This window comes from Caenorhabditis briggsae, assembly GCF_000004555.2.
Source record: "Caenorhabditis briggsae complete genome, chrIV, whole genome shotgun sequence".
NCBI classification, from domain to species: Eukaryota; Metazoa; Nematoda; class Chromadorea; order Rhabditida; family Rhabditidae; genus Caenorhabditis; species Caenorhabditis briggsae.
This window is the reverse complement of record NC_013487.2, coordinates 9728527-9748620: the sequence shown is the minus strand read 5'-3', so window position 1 is coordinate 9748620 and position 20094 is coordinate 9728527. Positions and strand designations below refer to the sequence as shown.

The window sequence follows — 20094 nt, the reverse complement described above, 5'->3', positions numbered from 1 at the left end:
TCAAACTGAAACCCAAGTCAGTTGATTTCAAGACAATAAATGTATTTATTTCAACAAATAAAAACTTAAATACAACATATTTTTCAATAGTAAATGACTTCTACATTCTGTAGAATGTACCCAGTTTATAACGAGTTGCTTCTCCATGACTTGGTGTAATTTTTAAAGGAACGAGACGACGCCAAAGGAGAAGAGTTGAGATTATTGCGACAGTGACAATAGTCCAGTGATATACCATTATCCATTTATAACCACTCAGTTCGAATAGACGACTGAAATTTTAGAGTTAAAATTAATTTACTGTCTTCCAAGCAGTGTCTGATTTTCGTTACGTTTGAACTGACCAGTTTTTTAGTTGATTTAACATGGTGGCCTAACTTTCGCAAGTTGATTTTTCTAGGCCACCGACTTTTATGACCTAAAAAGGACATGGTGGGTTTTCTCGTCATTTTGGCTAAGTGGCCTAATTTTCGCAAGTTGTGCTATCTAGGCCGCCATGGTAAATGACCATAAAACCCATCAGGTAAATAGCCGGTCATTTCTCGATCATAAAATTTGATGGCCTAGAAAACTCAACTTACAAAAGTTAGGCCACCATGATCAAATGTCCTAGAACGCACTGACTATGAGCACAGTTTAGATGTTTGGACGTTCGTTCGAAAATTTTTCGAAATTAGCCGTTTTCGAAAAACACATACTGCTCCCAAGTGACTTACGTTGAGAAAAGGGAAACAACAAATTGAGAAAACGCACCCGTAAACGCGAAGAATCCTTGGACGGTTCCCTGAAACTTTTATTGTATCGAGAACCATTCAAACTAAAAAACCTGCTTCCTCGGACCAATTATCTGGCTCAATAAAGAGCTTGAAGTTGACGAAATCAATGGAAAACCTAATCCAATGATTGCCGAAGAAATCAACAAATATAGAGGAAGTGGAACTCTTGGAGTATCATCACACCAATCAAATTCACATCTTCCGATTTCTGAAATTGTAGAATTCAGAGTTCCCAGACGATCGAGTGGTCCTGTATAGAATGGAAGTGGCATGTGCAACACGAAGAATAGTTTGAAGAAACCCAGTCCAGCTAGGAGAAGAAGGCGGTTGTCGACCTGAACATTTTGGAAATGTTGACCGATTTAGTAAACAAGAAAACTGACAGTTTTCAATTTAGTAGCAGCAAGACTGAAGTTGACGATGAAGGTGAAAACACAAGAAACCGTTTGAATGATTCCATTGTAAAGTACAGCATCCTCTCTGCTCCAATTATACATTGCAATTGTTACAGGAGCTGCCATACTCTCCACGCAAACAACTCCACACATAAGCCACCACATGTAAAACAGAAGAAGAACTGGTAATCTGTCGAACTTCGGAAGTACAAAATACGGATCTTGGCTCTTTTCCTCTTCACTGATAATTCCCACGTAGTTTTCTTCCAGGAAGAAATAGGTCAAAATTATTGAAATCGCACTGATAATTGTCATGAATAGAGCAGCAGATGTATACATGTTTATTATAAATGGACCGATGTTGAATCCATATTTTCCAAGTGGAATGAAACAAATCTGAAAAATTGATCCATTCAAACAGAACCCTCATTTTTCAGAGACCTGTATAGTTGGTCCTAGAAAGAATCCAGCAGTAAATCCAGCATTGGTTATAGACACTGCCTTCATCCGGTCTTCTTGAGTACTCGCTGTTCCAATGAAACTTCTAAGAACGCCGAGAGCACCAGGACTGAATCCAGTGAGAATTCTCGAGAATAACATAACCCATTTGACATATGGAGGTGCTAGATAAGCAAATGCATAGAGAAGATTCCCGAATCCTGCAATTGCACATGCACAGAATACTGGTTTTCTAGTGGACGTTGAAATTTGATTCCAATATCCAAAAAGAGGATTTGCAAATGCAGAAGACAGTGCTTGCAAAGCTAGAAGGACTCCGAAAAAGTCCACTGTCACACTTTCATCATTCTGAAAATTAAACTGTTATTTTTGATTGATAAAGAAAACAAACTTCTGATAAATACTGCCACGTAGAAGTGAAGTATATACTCATCTGAATTCCAGTTAACAGAAGGAGAAAGGCAATGACATAGACTGATGCCCATGGTGTTTTTCGTTCTGATAGCTCTTTTCTGTAATTTTCAAATTTAAAGGCACGAACCAAAAATCTGAACTCACTCTCTTACAGAAATTTTTTTGACCGGAGCTGTCATAGCGTTGTCAGACGACGACCTCAAGATGCAATGAGTTTGAACAACTGACCCATCTTTTTTATGTTAAATTTGAAAAGTCGAACCTCCCGGATTAGGGAAATGATGGATGGCAGTGAGGTTTTGCATATTTTCATATCATTTCGTTTTGAGGACATCATGGTGATGACATTTTTTTGTGATCAACTTATCAACTTCAGAAATCGGAAACAAAGAATGAAGAAGAGATGAAAGATTTTGATTTTGACATGATTTTTGTTAAATAGAAGCTGAATATGGTCTTCCAGTTGATGGAGCTCCGGCTGGTCCGGCTGGTCCTAGTGATGCACCTCACGAGTTTCCAGAATTAATTCAAATGTTCCAAAAAAAGATAACTAAAGTTAGTGGTTCTCAAGATTCTTGTAAGCTTTGAAACCCTCTGAAACGTTTGTTAGCAATATTCGAAGTTTCAGAATTGCTTAAATAATTTTCTGAAATTCCGATGTTCAGTGTCTTTAAATAATACAAAAAAATTGAATGAATGAATGATTTATTGAGCACAAACGGCACGCTTCTAAATTTAGCGGCGTCGGGTTCCGTCCTCGAAGAAGACTCCTCCGTCGATGGCGCAGTACTTGGGGCAGATTCCCTTCTCTCCCTCGCCTCCTGGCTTTCCGGCGGTTCCTGGTCCTCCTGGGTTTCCATCGGCTCCTGGGGCTCCAGCTGGTCCTGGTGGTCCCTTTGGTCCGGCTGGTCCTGGTCCTCCGGTTCCTGGAGCTCCGTCGTTTCCGGCTGGTCCGGCTGGTCCTGGTGGTCCAGCTGGTCCTGGCTCTCCTGGTCCTCCTTGCTCAGACGCCCCTGGCTCTCCTGGTCCTCCTGGGGCTCCTGGGGCTCCGTCGTTTCCGGCTGGTCCTGCTGGTCCTGGTGGTCCGGCTGGTCCTGGGGATGATGGTCCGGCTGGGGATCCTGGGGCTCCATCCTCTCCTGGTGGTCCTGGTGGTCCGGCTGGTCCGGCTGGTCCTGGTGGTCCTCCTGGGCATGGTTGGCATGGTGGCTGAGTGACTGGCTCACATGGGGCGGATGCTCCCTTTCCTGGGTTTCCTGGGGCTCCTGGAGCTCCTGGCTTTCCTGGACGTCCTGGCTTTCCTGGAGATCCTCCTGGTCCTGGTGGTCCAGGGTTGCAGCATCCGTCGCAGCCTCCTCCTCCTCCGCCTCCTCCAGCTCCTCCAGTGTTGTAGGCTTGACGAGCGACACGAGTGTTGTTGCTTGGTGCATCCTTGATAAGATGAACCTCGCTCCAGATGTCACGAGCCGAAACCTTGCAGAAGTTGACGTCAGTGTGAATCTGTTTCTTCACATTGTTGACGTAGTTGTAGACCATTGGCAACGTGATAAACACGGAGACAACAGCCACCACAGAGAAGGTGACAGCCGAATAGGCAACGAACTTGTACGCTTTGATGCGAGCGTCGATGTCCATGATTAGTTGGAGGAATGAGTGATGGACTGAGGAATTCCAAGTGAACAGATGTTTTTATAGTCAACGATGGCTACTACTCGGAACTGGTATAATTGTTGTTGTTAAGGAGAAAAGAGAAGGAGGAGAAGAGATCTAGTTTCTATGTTATCACTTCTTTTCCCATTGGTTTATGATACTGGTTTGTTATTGTAAAGTATCTCGGTTTCTTGAGGAACACAGGATGTGTTAATTGGGAGGAAAATTAAAGGAAGTTAATATTCAATTATTGTCTTACAATTTGAAACTGGAACTGGAAAATCGACTCACTTTGTTCTGTTACAGGCAAATTTCAATTTGTCTCATTTCTTGATGGTTTTTTCATTGAGAATCGAGGCTCATACAAAGCAAATATATTTATTTTCATTTAAAATTAAATACATATTTCAAGCATTTGGTGACTAATGATTACTGAAAAAAGATAATCAAAATCAAAATAGAGTAATTAACATTTAAATGTCTCAATTTATTTTCCGTGCTGAAATCGAATCAATAGCAATGCTTTTCCTCCTTGTGTTTTACTCCAATCTCCATATTTGGCGCACCCAAATCAAACCATTTTTGGACCTGAAGAATCAATTATAGCCATCAATTGTGAAGTACCCTTCAAGTTACCTTTTCTCCTTTATTTATATAATTGTCTGGTACAGTGAAAGTGATCTTCCGACGACAACCTTTTGATGAGGAACGACAGTTGTGGTAGATTCTGAGTTGAGGATCAATGGAGGTGATCGAAATAACGAATCCGGACACTTGGAAAGTACCATTCTCGTAGACATGAGCTTCACCAATCAGGTCATCAGGGTCAACTGAAATTTAATATTTTCTTGGATGAGACTTTTGAAAAGTTCCTTACAGAAATCGTTATCCCATAATTTAACGGTAGCATTTCTAACCGGACGTCCTCCGCACATCAATGTTCCTTTGACTCCAATCGCTTGTTTTCTTCCAATCGCACGAACTTTGTCAATGAAACGAGATGGAACTTTATGGGGGATGGTAAGATTTTCGTTGGCACCAACTTGGGCTGATCCTTCTTCGTGCAATTCAGTCGAGTTATCATCGCGGTTCAAGTCATCTTGTTTCACACAAAAAACAATTGGAATGAGGAAAATGTAAATGAGAGAATTCATGGTAGATGTCTCAAAAAATTCAGAAAAATGAGAGAAAGGGAGGCAGTAGTTGCTTTCCTGTCCAACTAAGCCTTGAATAATCCAACCGAAAAAAGTCAAAATGAGTTATCGACGGTTTCAAGAGATTACCGAAAAAAAAGCGATGCACTCCCATGCTCTTCAAGATGATGTGTGTCTTGAAAAAGAGAGATGAATCAAGTGAAGAAGAAGTGCCTGGTTTTTGAGCTATGGAGTTTTCCAGAATCTTCCAAATACTGAAGAATCACGTAAACATGATGTCTTGGGAGGAAAATAGAAAAAACATGTGTTGCAGGTTCCAGAATTCAGGAAGATACAGAAGAAAAAAATTATGTAAGACATGGGATTTTTAAAGACTACATTTTAGAGACAGTTTTCAAAAAACGAGACTAAATAATTTTCAAACTGGTTTGGAAGTAAAATACAAGGACTCATTTGAGCAATGTTATTTTCTTTGGTTTTTGTCAAATTAGCTGAATGTAAACATTCGCAATTGACTGGCCAGTAACCTGTGAAAGCTTCGTATTCCTTTTCCAGAAATGAACGGAATTCCGTTTTCGAAATATCTTATTCGGTGGTGCTACTCGCAAACATGACATTGTCAACAAAAGAAAAAAATATATTTCGTTCCAGTGATCACAGTTGAAATAAAGATTGCTTCCGGTAAGAAACAAACAAAAGTCAGGGCAGGTAGGATCCTGTAATTTAAATTCTATTCTTCCCCTTGAATTCGTTGACTCACTGCAATCATATTCCGCGTCAATTCCAATCACAGAAACATTAGCAATTTGGTTTGCCAGAGTCTGACATAATGTTTCATCTTTTGTCAAATTCGCATTGTGAAGAAAATACATATTCTGATAGGCCACATTGAGATTCGGAAACGATATATTCTCAAGGAAATCATTTCTTCTGAACTTCATTACAGCTTTGTATCCAACACTGTTTTTAAATCCGTATCCAATGTCATAGCTTGCATCTGAATTTCGCATTTATACATTTTTACATTTTTCTATAGTACTTTTTACCTGAAACTTGATAGATTTCTCTTAAGTTTGGCAGAGAAACGTTTTTCAAAGTACTTCCTTCAATTAAAATTGATCCGAAAACCATTTCGAATTGTTGAATCCTGAATTTAATTTATTTTACAGAAAAGACTGACAAAATATATTTTTGAAATTATGATAAACATTTTGTCTCTTGACAATTTTTCAATTTCGTTTACAAGAAATGAGATTTATGAGCTCCAAGTTGACGGTTCGAGGGACATTCTATAGGAGTGTTTACGGTATGTTTCTATTTTTTCCTCGTCTTGTAGATATATTTCCTGTCATATAAAAACTCAGATATCTCAATTATAATTTCAGATATATAAAAGGACTCTAGGCACTGAACGAAATCATAGTTCGATTCAGATGGAATTTTTCTTCTTATAAAAACTAAAACTAACTTTCTTATGTCAGCTGCCGGAACTTTTGTATAATTTTGAATGTCATTATAGTCTGAGATATCATTATTAATATAGAGGATATCTCCAATATAACGATTACATCTGTCATTAACTGCTGACAATTTTCCCCTACAATAAATCGAAGGATTGTTTATCTCTGCAAATTATATTTATTTTTTATCTTCATCATTTCGCTTAACTGTCTGCTTCACAAAATGTTTTTACATGGTAATCTTGAATTTCTTTCATTTTGGATTGAGCTAATAATTGAACGAATGCTGGGTCGACGCAAAACTCATCGTCAATTCGAACAATGGAATCCGTGTTCCGACTTTTGATAGATTGCAGTTTTATCAAGTCCAAACGTCTCAGATAATGATTGCTTTCAATATGGATAGTATATTCTGCTTCTGGTCCTGAAATCAAAAATGAAGTGGAAAAATTATGCCTAAGTTGAGATTTACCGATTTTTTCAAGTTTTGGGACTGTTTCCATTAAAGTTTCGAACTTTGAACACTTTTCATAACTTTTTGAAAATTTCAGTTTATGTTATTTTTTCACTTTTTTGCTTATTTTTTTTTCACATTTTTACCTATGGGCCCCCTTTTCTCATTTTTACCTATTCTTTTTTACCTATTCCCTTTTCTTTTTTCATCCCTCCCCCTTGTCATAAAGAGCCAATATATTTTTATGTTTGATTCAAAGCTACAGAAATTTTCAAAGCGATTCCTCAAGTTTAACGTAAGTATTGTTATGGTTGTTCAAAGATTAACAGAGTAATTTTTCTTGTGATTTTCAAGAGATGAAGCAACTTTCACAAGTGATAACTTGGTTCAAAATTGATCAAACAATTTGAAACTTGGTCAGTTTACTGACCAAATATTCGAATTTTCGCACTCCAAATTTGAGCCCAGTGAAGCGCTGTACTCAAATTTTCTGCTAGTACAAACTTTAGTTCGGGTAAATCACTTTTACCTGATTCGATAGCACACTTTACCTGATTCGATAGCTTCCAAATTCTGGAGAAACCCTAATGTCTCCAAATTCGTGTTTCTTACACGAAGAAATCCATAAAGTTTGGTTAATGAAGATAATCTATATAAGACTTTGAAAGGAGGTGGGGCCTCTTCCAGAACAAGATCTCCGTATAAAACTATACAGTTTTCAGGGAAGCTTGCGACTTGAGGCCACTTGAAAATTCCATGAATTTCACATCCACAATCAAAAGAATTTCCGGTGATAACTCGATAATTAAAATAGACATCATGAATAGCTGAACAGGTCTTTTGTAAATTTAAATTCTGATTGTTTCGAATTTCAAGTTTTCCATTTGAATACAACAGTGATGAAAGATTTACAGCTGTCATTTTGGTGTTGTTAACAATTGATAACACATTTTCTGAAGATAATTTTTATCATGGTGTCTATAGATCTGTATTACCTAACGGATCTCCGGTGATGCTTTTGATGTTTTTAGTAAAACTGACAAAAGTCAACTGGGAATTCCAGATTTGTAAGACTCCTCGAATCTCCTGAACATTTTCGAAAAGCTTCACAAGTTGATCACTCGTCAGATCAGTATTTTGATCGATTCGGAATCTTCCAATCAGCTGAGAACAATTGGATGGAAATTGACTTGATGATGTTAGATAATGCACATTAAAATTGCAGTTTTCAGAAGAAAAAATATTGGAAATTAGGTTGAATAAAAGAAGGAATTGGCCTAATCTCAACATCGAAATTGAGAGAAAATGAAGAAAAATTGAAGTTTAGAAGAATAAATTATATGCTACACATCTCGACTTAAGGTTGTTATTTTAGAATTTCAAATATGTCACCTCACCATTCATTATCCCCCAAATTTCTCGGAAAATGTTGGAATTTAAGCAAATTACAGCTCGCCCACTCGACGAACTTTTCTAATGGCAAAAGGCTCTTTTTAAAAATGGAAATTATGAAATTCAAAAGGTTTTATTGCATTCGTTAAGTGGAATTTGAATGATGATATGAATGAAAAATGAGCAAAAATCGCTCTATTAAATAGTTTTGCATGGGAAAGAGAAAATAGGATAAGTATTCACAATAGAATCAAAATGAAAAAAAATTACAACTCGTTTACAATTCAATTTACGATTCTCCAAAAATTATCGAATTCAGCTGTTGAATCGTGACCTTCTTCTTCACAGCATTACTGTCTCCATCCTGATGTGTGAAAATGACATCGGAATGTTTTCCTTGTTCTTTACGCTTCATGGCTCCAGCTGAAAGACGCTTTTTCTTCTTCTGATTTTCTGTGTCGATAATCTCCTTGATTTTGTCCGTATTAGTCGTGATTCGTTCGGACTGCTGCTGTGGAGTGTGATCAGCTAGTCGAACACGTGTCAGTGTAATCTGAAATTTGTTGTCTCACTTGGAATACTCGCAGGCCCTAGAACTGAAAATCTGGGTGACGAAATATCAGAAAGTAAAAAATTACATCCCCCCTTGATTCCCGATATTTCTCTCTCGAGAAAAAAAAGTTTTATTCCTCAATTTTTTGCAAGCTTTTTAGACCTTTTTTGGTTTTTCAACTAATTTTCATAATTCTTCTTTGATTATTCCGAATTTTTTGTCTTAAATTTGACAGGACAGTGTTCGCAAAGATTACTGTAGATTAATGTAGAAAACCTTCTATTTTGTAGTTTTTTTTTTCAAAAAAAGTTTTTTTCAGCATTTTGACGTGATTGTGTTTGCAAAAAACAAAAAAGGAAATGAGTTTTCTACAGTAATCTACAGTAATATACAGTAATCTACAGTAATCAAACACCGTTCAATCAAAATTCAGACAAAAAAAACTGGAACAATCGAAAAAGAATCTTTGAAAATAGCTGAAAAACCTAAAAAGGTCAAAAATATTTTGCAAATATTTAATAAAAAATACATTTTTCTTTCGAAAAAGTTGCGCATTTTTCGGAGTTTTCAGAAAAGGGCGAGAAACGATTTTTCGAGATTTTGCACATCCTTTTGAATTGTTTTTTCTTTGTTTCTATATGAACTACATATTTTCTACACTGTGTACATCAGTAGGTCTTTACCGTTTCAGGGCCTAGAATGCTTTCGAAAAATACCTTATGAGCAATCAACTGCCTTGTGGCGTTGGCGAGGTAGGGCCGTTTTGGTTCTTCCAATGGAAACATTGTGAGAACATCAATAGCAGGAGTGAAGAGCCAGTTGATTTGATCCTTGATCATAGTGGCCGTATATGTTAATCCGTAATCACACATGACAGAAACCGTTTGATTGAAAATAGATAGCTCCCGCTGGTTATACAGTGACTCATTCATCTGGAAAAAAGTTTATTGAACTAAATATGATGCAAGTGGAAGCTTACCGGTTTGATGGGTGGCTGAGCAATTTTGACAATATATGGAAGTATATCCAATACCAACTCATTCCTCTGTGTTTGACGTCCAAAATGTCCACAAGAGCGAACATCACTTATAGTCTCTTCCGATTCTTTTGACTTTTGATATATTGTCTGTTCTAACTGAGGATATGCAATCGAAACACGAGCATGTGTTGCGAGGCTCAGATGAAGAGAAACGAAAAAGGAAGACGCATATTTTTGAACGGACCAGTTTTGGAGGCTGTGAATCTGAAAAATGAAATACCGAGGATTAATTTAAACTTTTGGAATTACAATCTTCTGCATATCATCGTAGAACAAGAACCAACTGGAAGCTTTGCGAATGACTCCTATCGGAAGTGAGACCATATAATTTGCATGTAAACCAGACACAAATCGTTCTTCTCCTCCATGCTCGGCTGCGATCCGTTCAATGACAAAAACACGTTCCCGTGTATTTTTGATGCCCCCTTTCGCATCTACATGCTTTGAGAGCTCCAGAATGGAAGACCAGTGCTCAAAGATTGAGGCGGCACCGCCTTTCTCTTTTTCAACAACCTGTAAAAATCATTTTCTGCAAGACATTTTTCAGACACTGAAACCTCGTGAATCAGCTTCATAGTGATGGATCGTTTCGTTTTGTTTGAAGCAACAGCGGCCCATTGTAGTGTGTTGATGGAATGTCTCATATCGTTTGCACACAAATCACATAACTTTCTCAGTGTGCTCAAATCACAACGGAGGTTTTCCATGTCGCAAATCTGTTCAAGACGTTTGGCAAGTGCATCTTGCTTGGTGGCACTCAGCTGAACACACCATGCAACTCCGCGCAGATCTCGAAGGGCTGGCGTGTATCTGTAATTTGAAATTTCAATTGAAACTTGAACTCTTTTATAAGATCCAACTATAAATAGTTCATTTTTTTTCATATAAAAATAACTGATTAAGAGAAAAACGACCAGTTTAGTGCATATCGAAAGAACTCGAAAAGCAAGAACGTCACTCGTCCAGACAACATGGGATCCGAGAAGATGATCGAAGTTAAAATCGACATGGAGGAAGGAGAACCATTGGGAGCTACTCCTAACGACAAATTGGTCATCACTAAGATTCAAAGCGGAACCATCTCGGAAGGAAAATTGAGAGTCGGTGATCAAGTGAAGAAGGTGAACGACGTCGAGTGTAAGGATGCAAACGACTTCTTCCGTGCTCTTCGTTATGCTACTCCACTTGCTCGTATTCTGGTCAACCGCGATGAGAAGAAAGCGGAGGAGTTGGAAGCACGTGTGCACATTCCAGAAGATCGTGCCAAGATCATTCAACGTCGTGAGGGATACGTCTACGAGATGGCTACATTGGTTTGGGTGCAGAACGGACCAAAGTTGGGTTTGGGAATCAAGCATTATCAGGTTACCAGAGTTACTTCTATATCGCCTGATAATCAATAACTACTTTCAGAATCGCGTTCTGGTTTCCCGTGTCGATCCAGGTTCACTTGCGGAGAAATGCTTGGTTCTTGGTGACCACTTGTGCGATGTTGACGGAATTCCTGTCACTGATAAGGACGTCGCTCGTGATTTGCTCGTCAAAAATCTCCAGGAAAAAGGAAAAGTATCGTTTGTCGTTGAACGCCCGGATTCGTTCGAAGCCAAGCAATGGGCTAAGCAAGCTCTGGCTGCCAATGTGAGGAGATTCCCAATATTATGATGATTTGATAATATTTTTTTCAGATTCTTCAACCACCATCGGTTCAAATGAATGATGATGTTCGCACCATTGCTTCGAAATACCGTGCTGCTCTGAAAGCATTGAAGGCTCCGGGGAAGAGTGCGATGACAACAGCTGGAGCAACTGGTGGGAAGAAAGTTCAAATCATCGAGGAGACCGCGACACATGAAATCGGTCATGATCATGAAGGAAAGGCTCTTCGTAAAGTCAAATAAGAACCGAAAAGGAATCAAAGCAACGTCAGGATGGATGAACTTTCTTTAAAAACCGATTTTCTAATAAAACGGTTTTTTTTAACTTTTGTATATATTTTTATAAAAAATCGGAGATGTGGAAGAGGAAAGCTTGTGGGCGTGGCCAACGGTCCTCATGATGAAAACCACCGTGACCTAAAACTTGTATTGCTTCGGACAACTTTTCTGTTAAAACCTCCAAATAAACTGGAAAATGAAAATATTCTAAATCTAACAAATATCCGGAAAATGGCAAAAATCGAGAAAAAAAACGTATGTAAAAATATTTATTAATTACGATAATTCGGCCATGGCCGTGGCCCCCAGATTTTCTTTTCCACAGCTCCGTTTTTTGCACACCAGCATAAAAAGAGTTAACCTACAAGTTATTGCAAATTCCGATAATTGGTCGTCGAACCGCTTTCTTTCCGGTAGCTTGAAGGCATCGAATTAAATGACGAATTGTGTCAATTGGAGTTCCATCGATTTCATCCAGAATAAGACAAGCTGGGCGCTGATCACCGTCCAGCGTACGAGACGTTTTCACGGCTCCTTCTAGTACTTTGTTAAGATCCGCAACTGTTCTAGCATCGCTTGCGTTGACATCAATAGTAGCATATCCAGCTTGGCTAGCCACAATACGAGCCAATGTACTTTTGCCGAGACCTGCAGGACCCGAAAGGAGCAACATTTTCATAGAGGGTCGGCGAATTTTTCCGTTATCCATTTGAAGAACGTCTTTCTCTCGTTCTCCGAGACTGGCTAGCAGATTGTCGACTTTCCGTTGGAAGACACACTCATCCCACATTTTTAGCCAGGTCAGAATGTTCCGGTTAACCGTCTGCAATCAATTTTCTTTTTTTTTCAAATATCAAAGTTTCTTCTTCCCACACTGTCTGACAGCAAATCAGCAAAATTTTTTGCCTCATATTTGTTAACCCATAAGGAAGACTCTGAATGGACCGGCAGCGATTCATTCATCATTTGAGAGAACTCGGATTCTTGTTCGTTAATCCTATTTGCTTCTTTCGTTTTTCTGAAAAAAATGTATCGTTTTTTGTTTGTATTTTGGTGTTATTCCAACCGAATGTTTTCAGCTTCCTGGCAAATCGTTTGAAATGCACGATATCCAACCCTCGATCGAGTGGCTTGCTGAGTGATACTTTCAACCAATGACGTAGCTGTTTGGTTTTCCCGGAAAGTTCGAATGTAGAAACGTTTTCCATCGATCACATCCCAAAGTCCAATCCAGTTTGATCCATCAACTGGAGGATTTTTCATGATTTCCTGAACATTTTTGAATTCTATTTTAACATCACTAGGGTTATACAGTATATATCATATACTAGAACCTTTTTTCGTTGATATCTTCTTTGCAGTTCCCGTTCACAGAGAGAAGAAATAGTTTGTTCTCCATCTCGCTCGCCTTCATCATCATCCCGGACATTGACCTTAGCTGCTTCAACAACTGTTTCGTTGATCTGCTGTTCTAAAACCTCAAGGGCTCTTCGCTTTGCCGCATTTCTTTGAGAATTTTGCAATACATTAATTGAAACTGTCTCTGATCTTTCGAACCAATCTGAATTCTAATATTCCTAATTGATAATCTGAATAGTACGAACCCATTGGATGTGACCGTCTTCCGTATTTATCGAATACATCTTCAACATCATTCAGACGTCTCTTACGGGTTCCTGAAATCATATTTTTTCTTGAATAAGATCATTTGAAGATATTAAAATACCGTATCCAACTTCTTCAAGAGCATTTCTAACTTCTTGACCTATTTGATTTTCGGTATTTGACACGACTGCTAATTGTTCTCCTTCATCATCCCTAGAATACACTTTTATTTGTACACAAATTTGAACGGAAATCATACGGGTAATGCAGTGCTCCATCGTCTTCATCAAATCCGGTGGACAAAACGTTGTAGTCGTCATCCATTTCTGTTTTGCGGTGTTAGTTAGGTCAGAAACACAACAACATTAAAGAACTTAAATACACACTCCTGTCACCAAACACACTACAAACAAAAAGCTGTGAACATCGACTTTGAAAGATACAACATTTTATTTTAATTCCAACATGCCAAAATGGATAGGAACTTGAGCACATCATGGTACTCGAGAACACCAAGGAAAGTAGGAAAATGAAAATGGGGGCTTGTAAATGGGGAAATGAGGAAGAAAAGTGATAATATTAAAACAACATTCAAATACAACTTGGATAGTCGGTGATGTCTGATTGCAACTTTGACTCTAAAAGAGCATGTTCAAGTGTCAGTCACCGAAAACCGGGGATGGGATGAAGGAGCGGGACAGATGGATGGGATTTTTTGAGAGATCTACTAAAACACTACACGCCATACAATTCAGATACCAGAATCTTCTTACTTAAATCATCATTATTAAAATAAGAGGAAGGAATAGACAAATAAATAGGAAAAAATGAAAGAAGGATAGGTACAGAATAAATATGGGGTGTAATTTTTTACAAGAAGGGTAAAGGAACATGTGAAGTGGATCTTTAATGTTGGCCTCCGTTTTGGAATCCAGCGCCGCGAAGTCCTCCACGAGGAGCTCCACCTGGACCTGCGCGACGGAAGAATGGTGCACCACCACCCCGTTGGTAATTTCCACGGCCTCCTCTGAACCCTCCACCTGGTGGCTGATCGCGCTGCTCGCTGATCTGAGCATGTCCATCAAATCCGAACGCATCGAGTTTGAGTGGGAGCTTCCATGTTCCTTGCTCATCGCGTGTGGACGCAGCAAAAATGGCTTGAACTCCAGCTTTGGTTCTCATGGTGATGAAAGCGAATGCATGTTTCGATGTGTCATTCGGACTGTCGAGAACCTTGCGTGGCATGCGAACTTCTTCAACTTCTCCATACTCTGAAAATAATGAATGTTTTCCCACAATTTGAAAACCACTTACTGTAGAACAGTTGCTTAATTTCGGTTTCAGCTTGAGACGTGTTACTTGGAACGATCTCACGAGTGATTCCACCCAAGTAGATCTTGCGCTCATTGAGACTGGCATCGGAGTTCTCTTGAGCTTGACGCAAATCATTCGCTGGATGTTGTGAAGACTGCTGAGCGTGCCTTTGCTGCTGATAAAGCTGAGCTGCTTGAGCTTGTTGTTGTTGTTGATGCATAGCAGCTTGTTGCATGTTATGCATTTGCTGCTGCTGATGAACTTCTGAAATTCGAATGTTTAGAGCAAATCAACTTTTCGTTTCCTCACGCTGTCCTTGTCCATACGTTTGCTGCTGTGGCGGATGCTGCTTTGAACCACCTCCAACAAGATTCGCCCAAGTTTTAGGAACCTTTGGTTGCTCCTGAACTGGCTCTGGAGCTGGAACCGGGACTTGAGCTGGCGGGTGAGCTCTTGGATGTTGTTGAGATGGAGCATGTTGCACATTCTCCTGCTTTTGTGGGGTCTTGACGACCTCTTTCTCCGCAGTTTTTGGCGTATCTTGTTTCACTTGACGAGGAACATCCTCAGCCTTCTTCGGTGTTTGTTGCTTAGGTGGCGCAGGTTTCGATTGTTCTTTTGGCTGTTCTGGAGTCTTCGGCACTGGTTTCGTCACTTTCCCGTTCGAGCTGTTCGAATGCCCATTTAATCCAGAGGACGAAACGGCCGCCTTGTCTTGCTCATGTTTGAAATCGAAATACTTATCGATATATTGGAAATGGTCAGTCTCCACGAAGTACTTCTTCTGTCCTTGCTGTCCGAGTAAGAAAGATTGAACGAATGGGCGGAAATTGACGGTTCCAATGACATTGATAATCACTCCAGCTTTGTGGGGGGTTGGGTACCCCTAAAACAATGTTCGTATTAAATTGAAACAATCAAAAACAAACCTTGATGGAATGAATTTTGAAGTGCGTGCTTTCCGGAAGCTTCTTGTAAGCGTTGGCAATATCCTGAAAACATTACTAATCATTGACGATAAAAGCGTCAAGCAAACCTGGGCACCCGTGACGCTCTGTTCGTCGAAGTAAAACTTCGATTCGTGTCCGAAGAACTTAGTAAGCGCAGGACGGTTTTCTGACACAGTGGTGTAGAATTGATGGCAGAAAGCAGCTCCCACTTCTGTAACTGGAAAAAAAAACGATATTTTTGCACGGAATATGAACGATACGATGAAGTCTTATAAATGACAAAACTCATAAAAACGTACGGTCTGCAGCAGCTGGAGGGGCTTGCTCGACTGTAGCACCAGATGCTGACAAGTTACCATTGATCGGCTCCATTTTACTTTGAGTCAAGTTCGAGGTTATCTGCATTTAACAATTACCTGCAAAACTTGAAAAGAAATAAGATAGTTAGTTTCGGTACAATGTTTAACAATAACGAGAGGAAAATAAGTAATTATTTCAAGAAAAGTATAGAGAACAAAAATTTCAGCAAGAAATCAGAAGTTTTCTATGAATTGAAAACAAGAAAAAAACAAAAATTTCGAACGCGCGAAATTCGAAAGAGTCATTTTTTGGCAGCGAGCCAGTTTGATTCGCAGGCGCGTTCATTTGAATGCGGTAGAAGGTCTCGCAACGAAAACAATTGGCGCGGAAACTTGAAAAAAGATTTCTGTTCTGCGCACTCTCTTTTTACACAGTGTCTCACTTTCAGAAGTTGCCACAATTCTTCGTTTGCCAACTCATGGCTCCTCAACTATTTATTCTCATAAAACATCTTCAGTTTCAGCGATTAAACTGTTCAATATGAAACTTATCATTCTGGTTTCTGCTTTTCTCGCAACAGTCAATGCTTCCGCGGTAAATTTCCCGGTCAAGTTGGTAAAAGATTACAATTAAAATTTTCAGAGAGTTCTAGTTGGAAAGGAATTCATTTCCATGTATCCGGTTGCCCAACAGGAAAACGTCTTTGAGTATCAAATTATAAACATCGGAGATACTGCTGCTATCAATGTATGTTGTAGATTATCAGGTTACATTGCTTCAACCAGAATCTACGGTTTGATGTTCCAGGTCGATTTCTCGGATCGTGGTTCTTTCCCTACTGATAAATTCGAAATCGTGAGCGGATCGTTGGACGCAAAATATGCAGTGATTCCCCCACACAGCAGTGTTTCCCATCATATTGTTGTTGTTCCTCGTGTTCCCCATGCGATTGAAGACAAGGATGTCCTTGTTGACTACACCGACTCTGAATCCAAAATTTCGTCTCGCGTATCCACCCTCTGGTTCTCAAAAGGCAGATTGAGTAAGAAGTCACAATCTTTTCAGTGGGAATATTATTCGTTTTCAGCACACTTCTTCCACCAAGATGCTCTGAAACATATCGCTGGTTCCAAGTACGCACATTTCTTCGTATTTGCTGCAATTGCAACACCAGTCACCGGATTGTCTGCTCTCCTCTACTGGGTTTCAAAGTCTCGATACACATTGCCAAAGCGTAATTGAACTGTTTTTATTCTCCCTTATTACTGGTTGTCTTTTTACGAGTACTGAAATTTATCGCTTTAAATTGTTTATATTAGTACCCGGTTAGAGTTTATAAAAGTTTTAGTATTTGTTCGACTTGGTGTTTTCAATTCTGACAAGTGCGTCAGAGGAATGCAAATTTTAGACGCCACTGAAAACTTTGCATAATCTACCATTCTGCCGTACTGCCTGGACAATTTTAACAGTTGACACTCGACTTGTCGAGACTGGTGGAAGCACGATGGGTATGAAGAAGGATCTTCTTCTTGTACTCACAATCGAATCTGTCGTTCTTGGCGTAGTATTGGGCTTCGTCATCAGACCATTCAATCCGAGGTAAGATCTCAACTTACAAGTTTTGATATACTATTGGCTTGTTGTATTAATCAGTTGTTAATCTTTACAATGCGAAAACGAATGTGGAGGTTTTTGTTTTTGGCAAAGAACATCGGCAAGACCACTGGAAAATTAGTAATCTATTTCTGGTACAAAAAAGTCTGAGTTGTGGAAGAGAGACGCTAGTGGCGGTGCCCGAAGGTCCTACAACGACAAGTACAGTAACCTAAAAACATTTTTTCTTTTCGGAATTCATGTTCTCTCCATTTTTTTTGCGCTTTTAGTCAATCTTTTCACTGTCGAACTTTTTAATTTTTCGGCATATTTGGGGAAAAATAACAGAAAAAAAACAAGAAAGCAAATCCGGCCCTTTTCGTCCATATTTTTGTTAATTTACAAGTTAAAATTTTCAAAACAGTATGTACTCGCCAAGTGCTTTCTAAGCTAATTCAGTTGATCCAATAATATTGATCCTGAAAGAAACTATGACAAAGCCTGCAAAGGTCCGTTTTAGGCCCGTTTTCCAGTCTGGATAAATATAAGAGTTTTTAGTAATGACACCATCAGTCTTATTGGATTTCCTGGTGAAATTTTCATGCAAATTGTGGAAATGATGATTTTGCCTTTAATCATGTCATCAGTAATTTCTGCTTTGGCTCAAGTACGTGCTCGCGATGCGCGTCGGATCGGAATAGTGACAATTATCTATTATATGACCACCACATTCCTGTCAACTTTCGTAAGCAAAAAGTATGTGGATCCGGTTTGAAAATTTAGTTTCAGACAGGAATTATTCTTGTATCTTCTATTCATCCAGGCGACCCAGAATTGATTCACGAACTGGGAGAGGGAACTTTAGAGAATACAGCTCTTTCTACATTGGATACTTTCCTGGATCAAATCAGGTGATAAGAAAAATAGGTACAAAGAAAACGTCTCTTTGCTTTAGAAATATGTTTCCTGAAAATATCATTCAAGCAACATTCCAACAAGTTCAAACTGAATATATGCCAATAAAACCGGCTCGTGTTCGTAATTCTACATCAATGAATATAACAACAGAAGTACTGCATAAGCAGACATTGACATACACAAATGAAATGAACGTTCTTGGTTTGTGAAAAAGTTTTGAAGAAAAGTTTCGAGAATTTTGTCTTTTTAGGATTGATTGTTTTCTGTAGTGGATTTGGAATCATTTTGAGCATTCTGGGAGACCAGGCTCGTCTCATGATCAACTTTTTCATTGTCCTCGATGCTATCATCATGAGATGGATTAGTGCTCTCATGTGGTTTGTTTTACCAGTTATAGGAACAAATCTAATTAAATTTTCAGGTGTTACCCAATTGGAATTTTGTCTCTTGTCTGCAAAAATATAATTGACATTGACAATTTAACAGAGACTGCTCAAGCTCTGGCAATGTACGTGGTTACAGTAATCTGTGGACTCATGATCCACTCTCTTCTCACACTACCCTTGCTGTATTTTCTTGTTACCAAAAAGTCCCCATTTGCATTCATGACTGGAATGCTACAAGCCCTGGCCACTGCATTCGGAACTGCATCTTCTGGTGCCACGTTGCCAGTTACCTTCCGTGCCTTGGAAGAAAATCTGAAAATTGATAGACGCGTCACTCGGTTTGTGTTGCCTTTAGGTGCTACAATTACTATGGATGGAACTGCTCTCTATGAAGCTGTTGCTGTTATTTTTATCGCTCAACTACACAACATCAAATTGAGTTTAATGGATCTAGTCACAATCAGTATCACGACTACGGTAGCTTCCATTGGATCCGGATCCGTACCAGCTGGATTGGACACTATTGTTATTGTTCTTACAACCGTTGGATTACCAGCTAAGGATCTCAGTTTGCTCTTGACTGTTGATTGGCTACTGTAAGTTATCACATGATTTTGCTTTATTTTGAAATCTTTCAGAGATCGTATTCGAACATCTGTCAACGTTCTTGGAGACAGTTTTGGTGCTGGAATTATTCACCATTTGACACGTTCGTCCCTCCTGGAAGCTGACACCGATGAGCTAATTCGACAGATTCGTGAAGACATTGATATTTTGAATAACCCACATCAAGACACACTTCCTATTTCTCATCACAGTGTTCAGTCAACTATTCAGAATACTCAGAATTCGATGCAGGTGGGTTTGAGATCATTTTTCAAAATTTTTAAAAATTTCCAGGCTCCTCATATATACTCAAAATCAGCCCGAGCCTCTTTCGCGCCAGTTCCCAACGAAGAAGAACGAAAAGCGTTGCTGAAAGAATCGATTGCATTGAACAAATCTGAAACTCATATTGTCTGAAAACCCCATCTCTCATATTCATCTGAATACCGTAGTCTCTCTTATTGCAAGAGGAGTATTGGAATACAGTTGTATATTTAATTTGCTGAAAATTTTGTTTACAAATTTCATAAACATTTTTTCGATATTTCTTTATTCCAAAACCAAAAAATTATAATTATCGGATACAAATCAATTGGACCTGTGGAAGAGAAACGGCGGTGGCCGTGGCTGAAGGTCCGGCAGTGACAACTACAGTAACCTAAAAATGTTTTCATTTCCGTATTTATTTTTTCGATTTTTCAGTCAATTTTAAAACATTAAATATATTTATTTTCCGAAATTT

The 20094-nt window shown here is 39.0% G+C and overlaps 9 protein-coding genes across 9 annotated transcripts; 3 read left to right on the top strand and 6 right to left on the bottom strand.

Annotated features, from left to right (window-relative positions):
• Nucleotides 1–100: 100 nt before the first annotated feature.
• Nucleotides 101–2223, bottom strand: CBG03421 (the record flags this gene model as incomplete). Its single annotated transcript, XM_002633690.2, has 7 exons — nt 101–272; nt 717–784; nt 827–1111; nt 1160–1567; nt 1613–1978; nt 2022–2142; nt 2189–2223. The coding sequence occupies 7 exons, from the start codon at nt 2221–2223 to the stop codon at nt 101–103; spliced, it is 1455 nt and encodes a 484-aa protein (XP_002633736.2).
• A 556-nt stretch (nt 2224–2779) lies between these two features.
• On the bottom strand, nt 2780–3679 carry Cbr-col-2 (the record flags this gene model as incomplete). The annotated part of the gene is made up of 1 exon (XM_002633689.1): nt 2780–3679. The coding sequence occupies one exon, from the start codon at nt 3677–3679 to the stop codon at nt 2780–2782; it is 900 nt and encodes a 299-aa protein (XP_002633735.1).
• Nucleotides 3680–4204: 525 nt separating this feature from the next.
• On the bottom strand, nt 4205–4848 carry Cbr-ttr-39 (the record flags this gene model as incomplete). The annotated part of the gene is made up of 3 exons (XM_002633688.1): nt 4205–4282; nt 4331–4524; nt 4572–4848. The coding sequence occupies 3 exons, from the start codon at nt 4846–4848 to the stop codon at nt 4205–4207; spliced, it is 549 nt and encodes a 182-aa protein (XP_002633734.1).
• Nucleotides 4849–5547: 699 nt separating this feature from the next.
• CBG26393 lies at nt 5548–8052 on the bottom strand (the record flags this gene model as incomplete). The annotated part of the gene is made up of 7 exons (XM_045235744.1): nt 5548–5564; nt 5609–5845; nt 5895–5995; nt 6317–6473; nt 6517–6732; nt 7314–7715; nt 7758–8052. The coding sequence occupies 7 exons, from the start codon at nt 8050–8052 to the stop codon at nt 5548–5550; spliced, it is 1425 nt and encodes a 474-aa protein (XP_045098203.1).
• Nucleotides 8053–8443: 391 nt separating this feature from the next.
• CBG03417 lies at nt 8444–13609 on the bottom strand (the record flags this gene model as incomplete). Its single annotated transcript, XM_002633686.1, has 12 exons — nt 8444–8707; nt 9424–9639; nt 9687–9950; nt 9996–10259; nt 10304–10556; nt 12046–12503; nt 12554–12698; nt 12747–12949; nt 13015–13241; nt 13285–13356; nt 13407–13498; nt 13545–13609. 12 exons carry the CDS (start codon nt 13607–13609, stop codon nt 8444–8446), a joined length of 2523 nt encoding a protein of 840 aa, XP_002633732.1.
• On the top strand, nt 10718–11644 carry CBG03418 (the record flags this gene model as incomplete). The annotated part of the gene is made up of 3 exons (XM_002633687.1): nt 10718–11110; nt 11160–11384; nt 11432–11644. 3 exons carry the CDS (start codon nt 10718–10720, stop codon nt 11642–11644), a joined length of 831 nt encoding a protein of 276 aa, XP_002633733.1.
• Nucleotides 13610–14191: 582 nt separating the features above from the next.
• On the bottom strand, nt 14192–15954 carry CBG03416 (the record flags this gene model as incomplete). The annotated part of the gene is made up of 6 exons (XM_002633685.1): nt 14192–14556; nt 14600–14863; nt 14909–15485; nt 15529–15591; nt 15636–15766; nt 15849–15954. The coding sequence occupies 6 exons, from the start codon at nt 15952–15954 to the stop codon at nt 14192–14194; spliced, it is 1506 nt and encodes a 501-aa protein (XP_002633731.1).
• A 435-nt stretch (nt 15955–16389) lies between these two features.
• CBG03415 lies at nt 16390–17091 on the top strand (the record flags this gene model as incomplete). Its single annotated transcript, XM_002633684.1, has 4 exons — nt 16390–16443; nt 16492–16596; nt 16657–16891; nt 16937–17091. The coding sequence occupies 4 exons, from the start codon at nt 16390–16392 to the stop codon at nt 17089–17091; spliced, it is 549 nt and encodes a 182-aa protein (XP_002633730.1).
• Nucleotides 17092–17353: 262 nt separating this feature from the next.
• On the top strand, nt 17354–19769 carry Cbr-glt-3 (the record flags this gene model as incomplete). The annotated part of the gene is made up of 7 exons (XM_045235743.1): nt 17354–17448; nt 18001–18187; nt 18232–18353; nt 18398–18561; nt 18611–18737; nt 18782–19342; nt 19385–19769. 7 exons carry the CDS (start codon nt 17354–17356, stop codon nt 19767–19769), a joined length of 1641 nt encoding a protein of 546 aa, XP_045092392.1.
• Nucleotides 19770–20094: the final 325 nt, after the last annotated feature.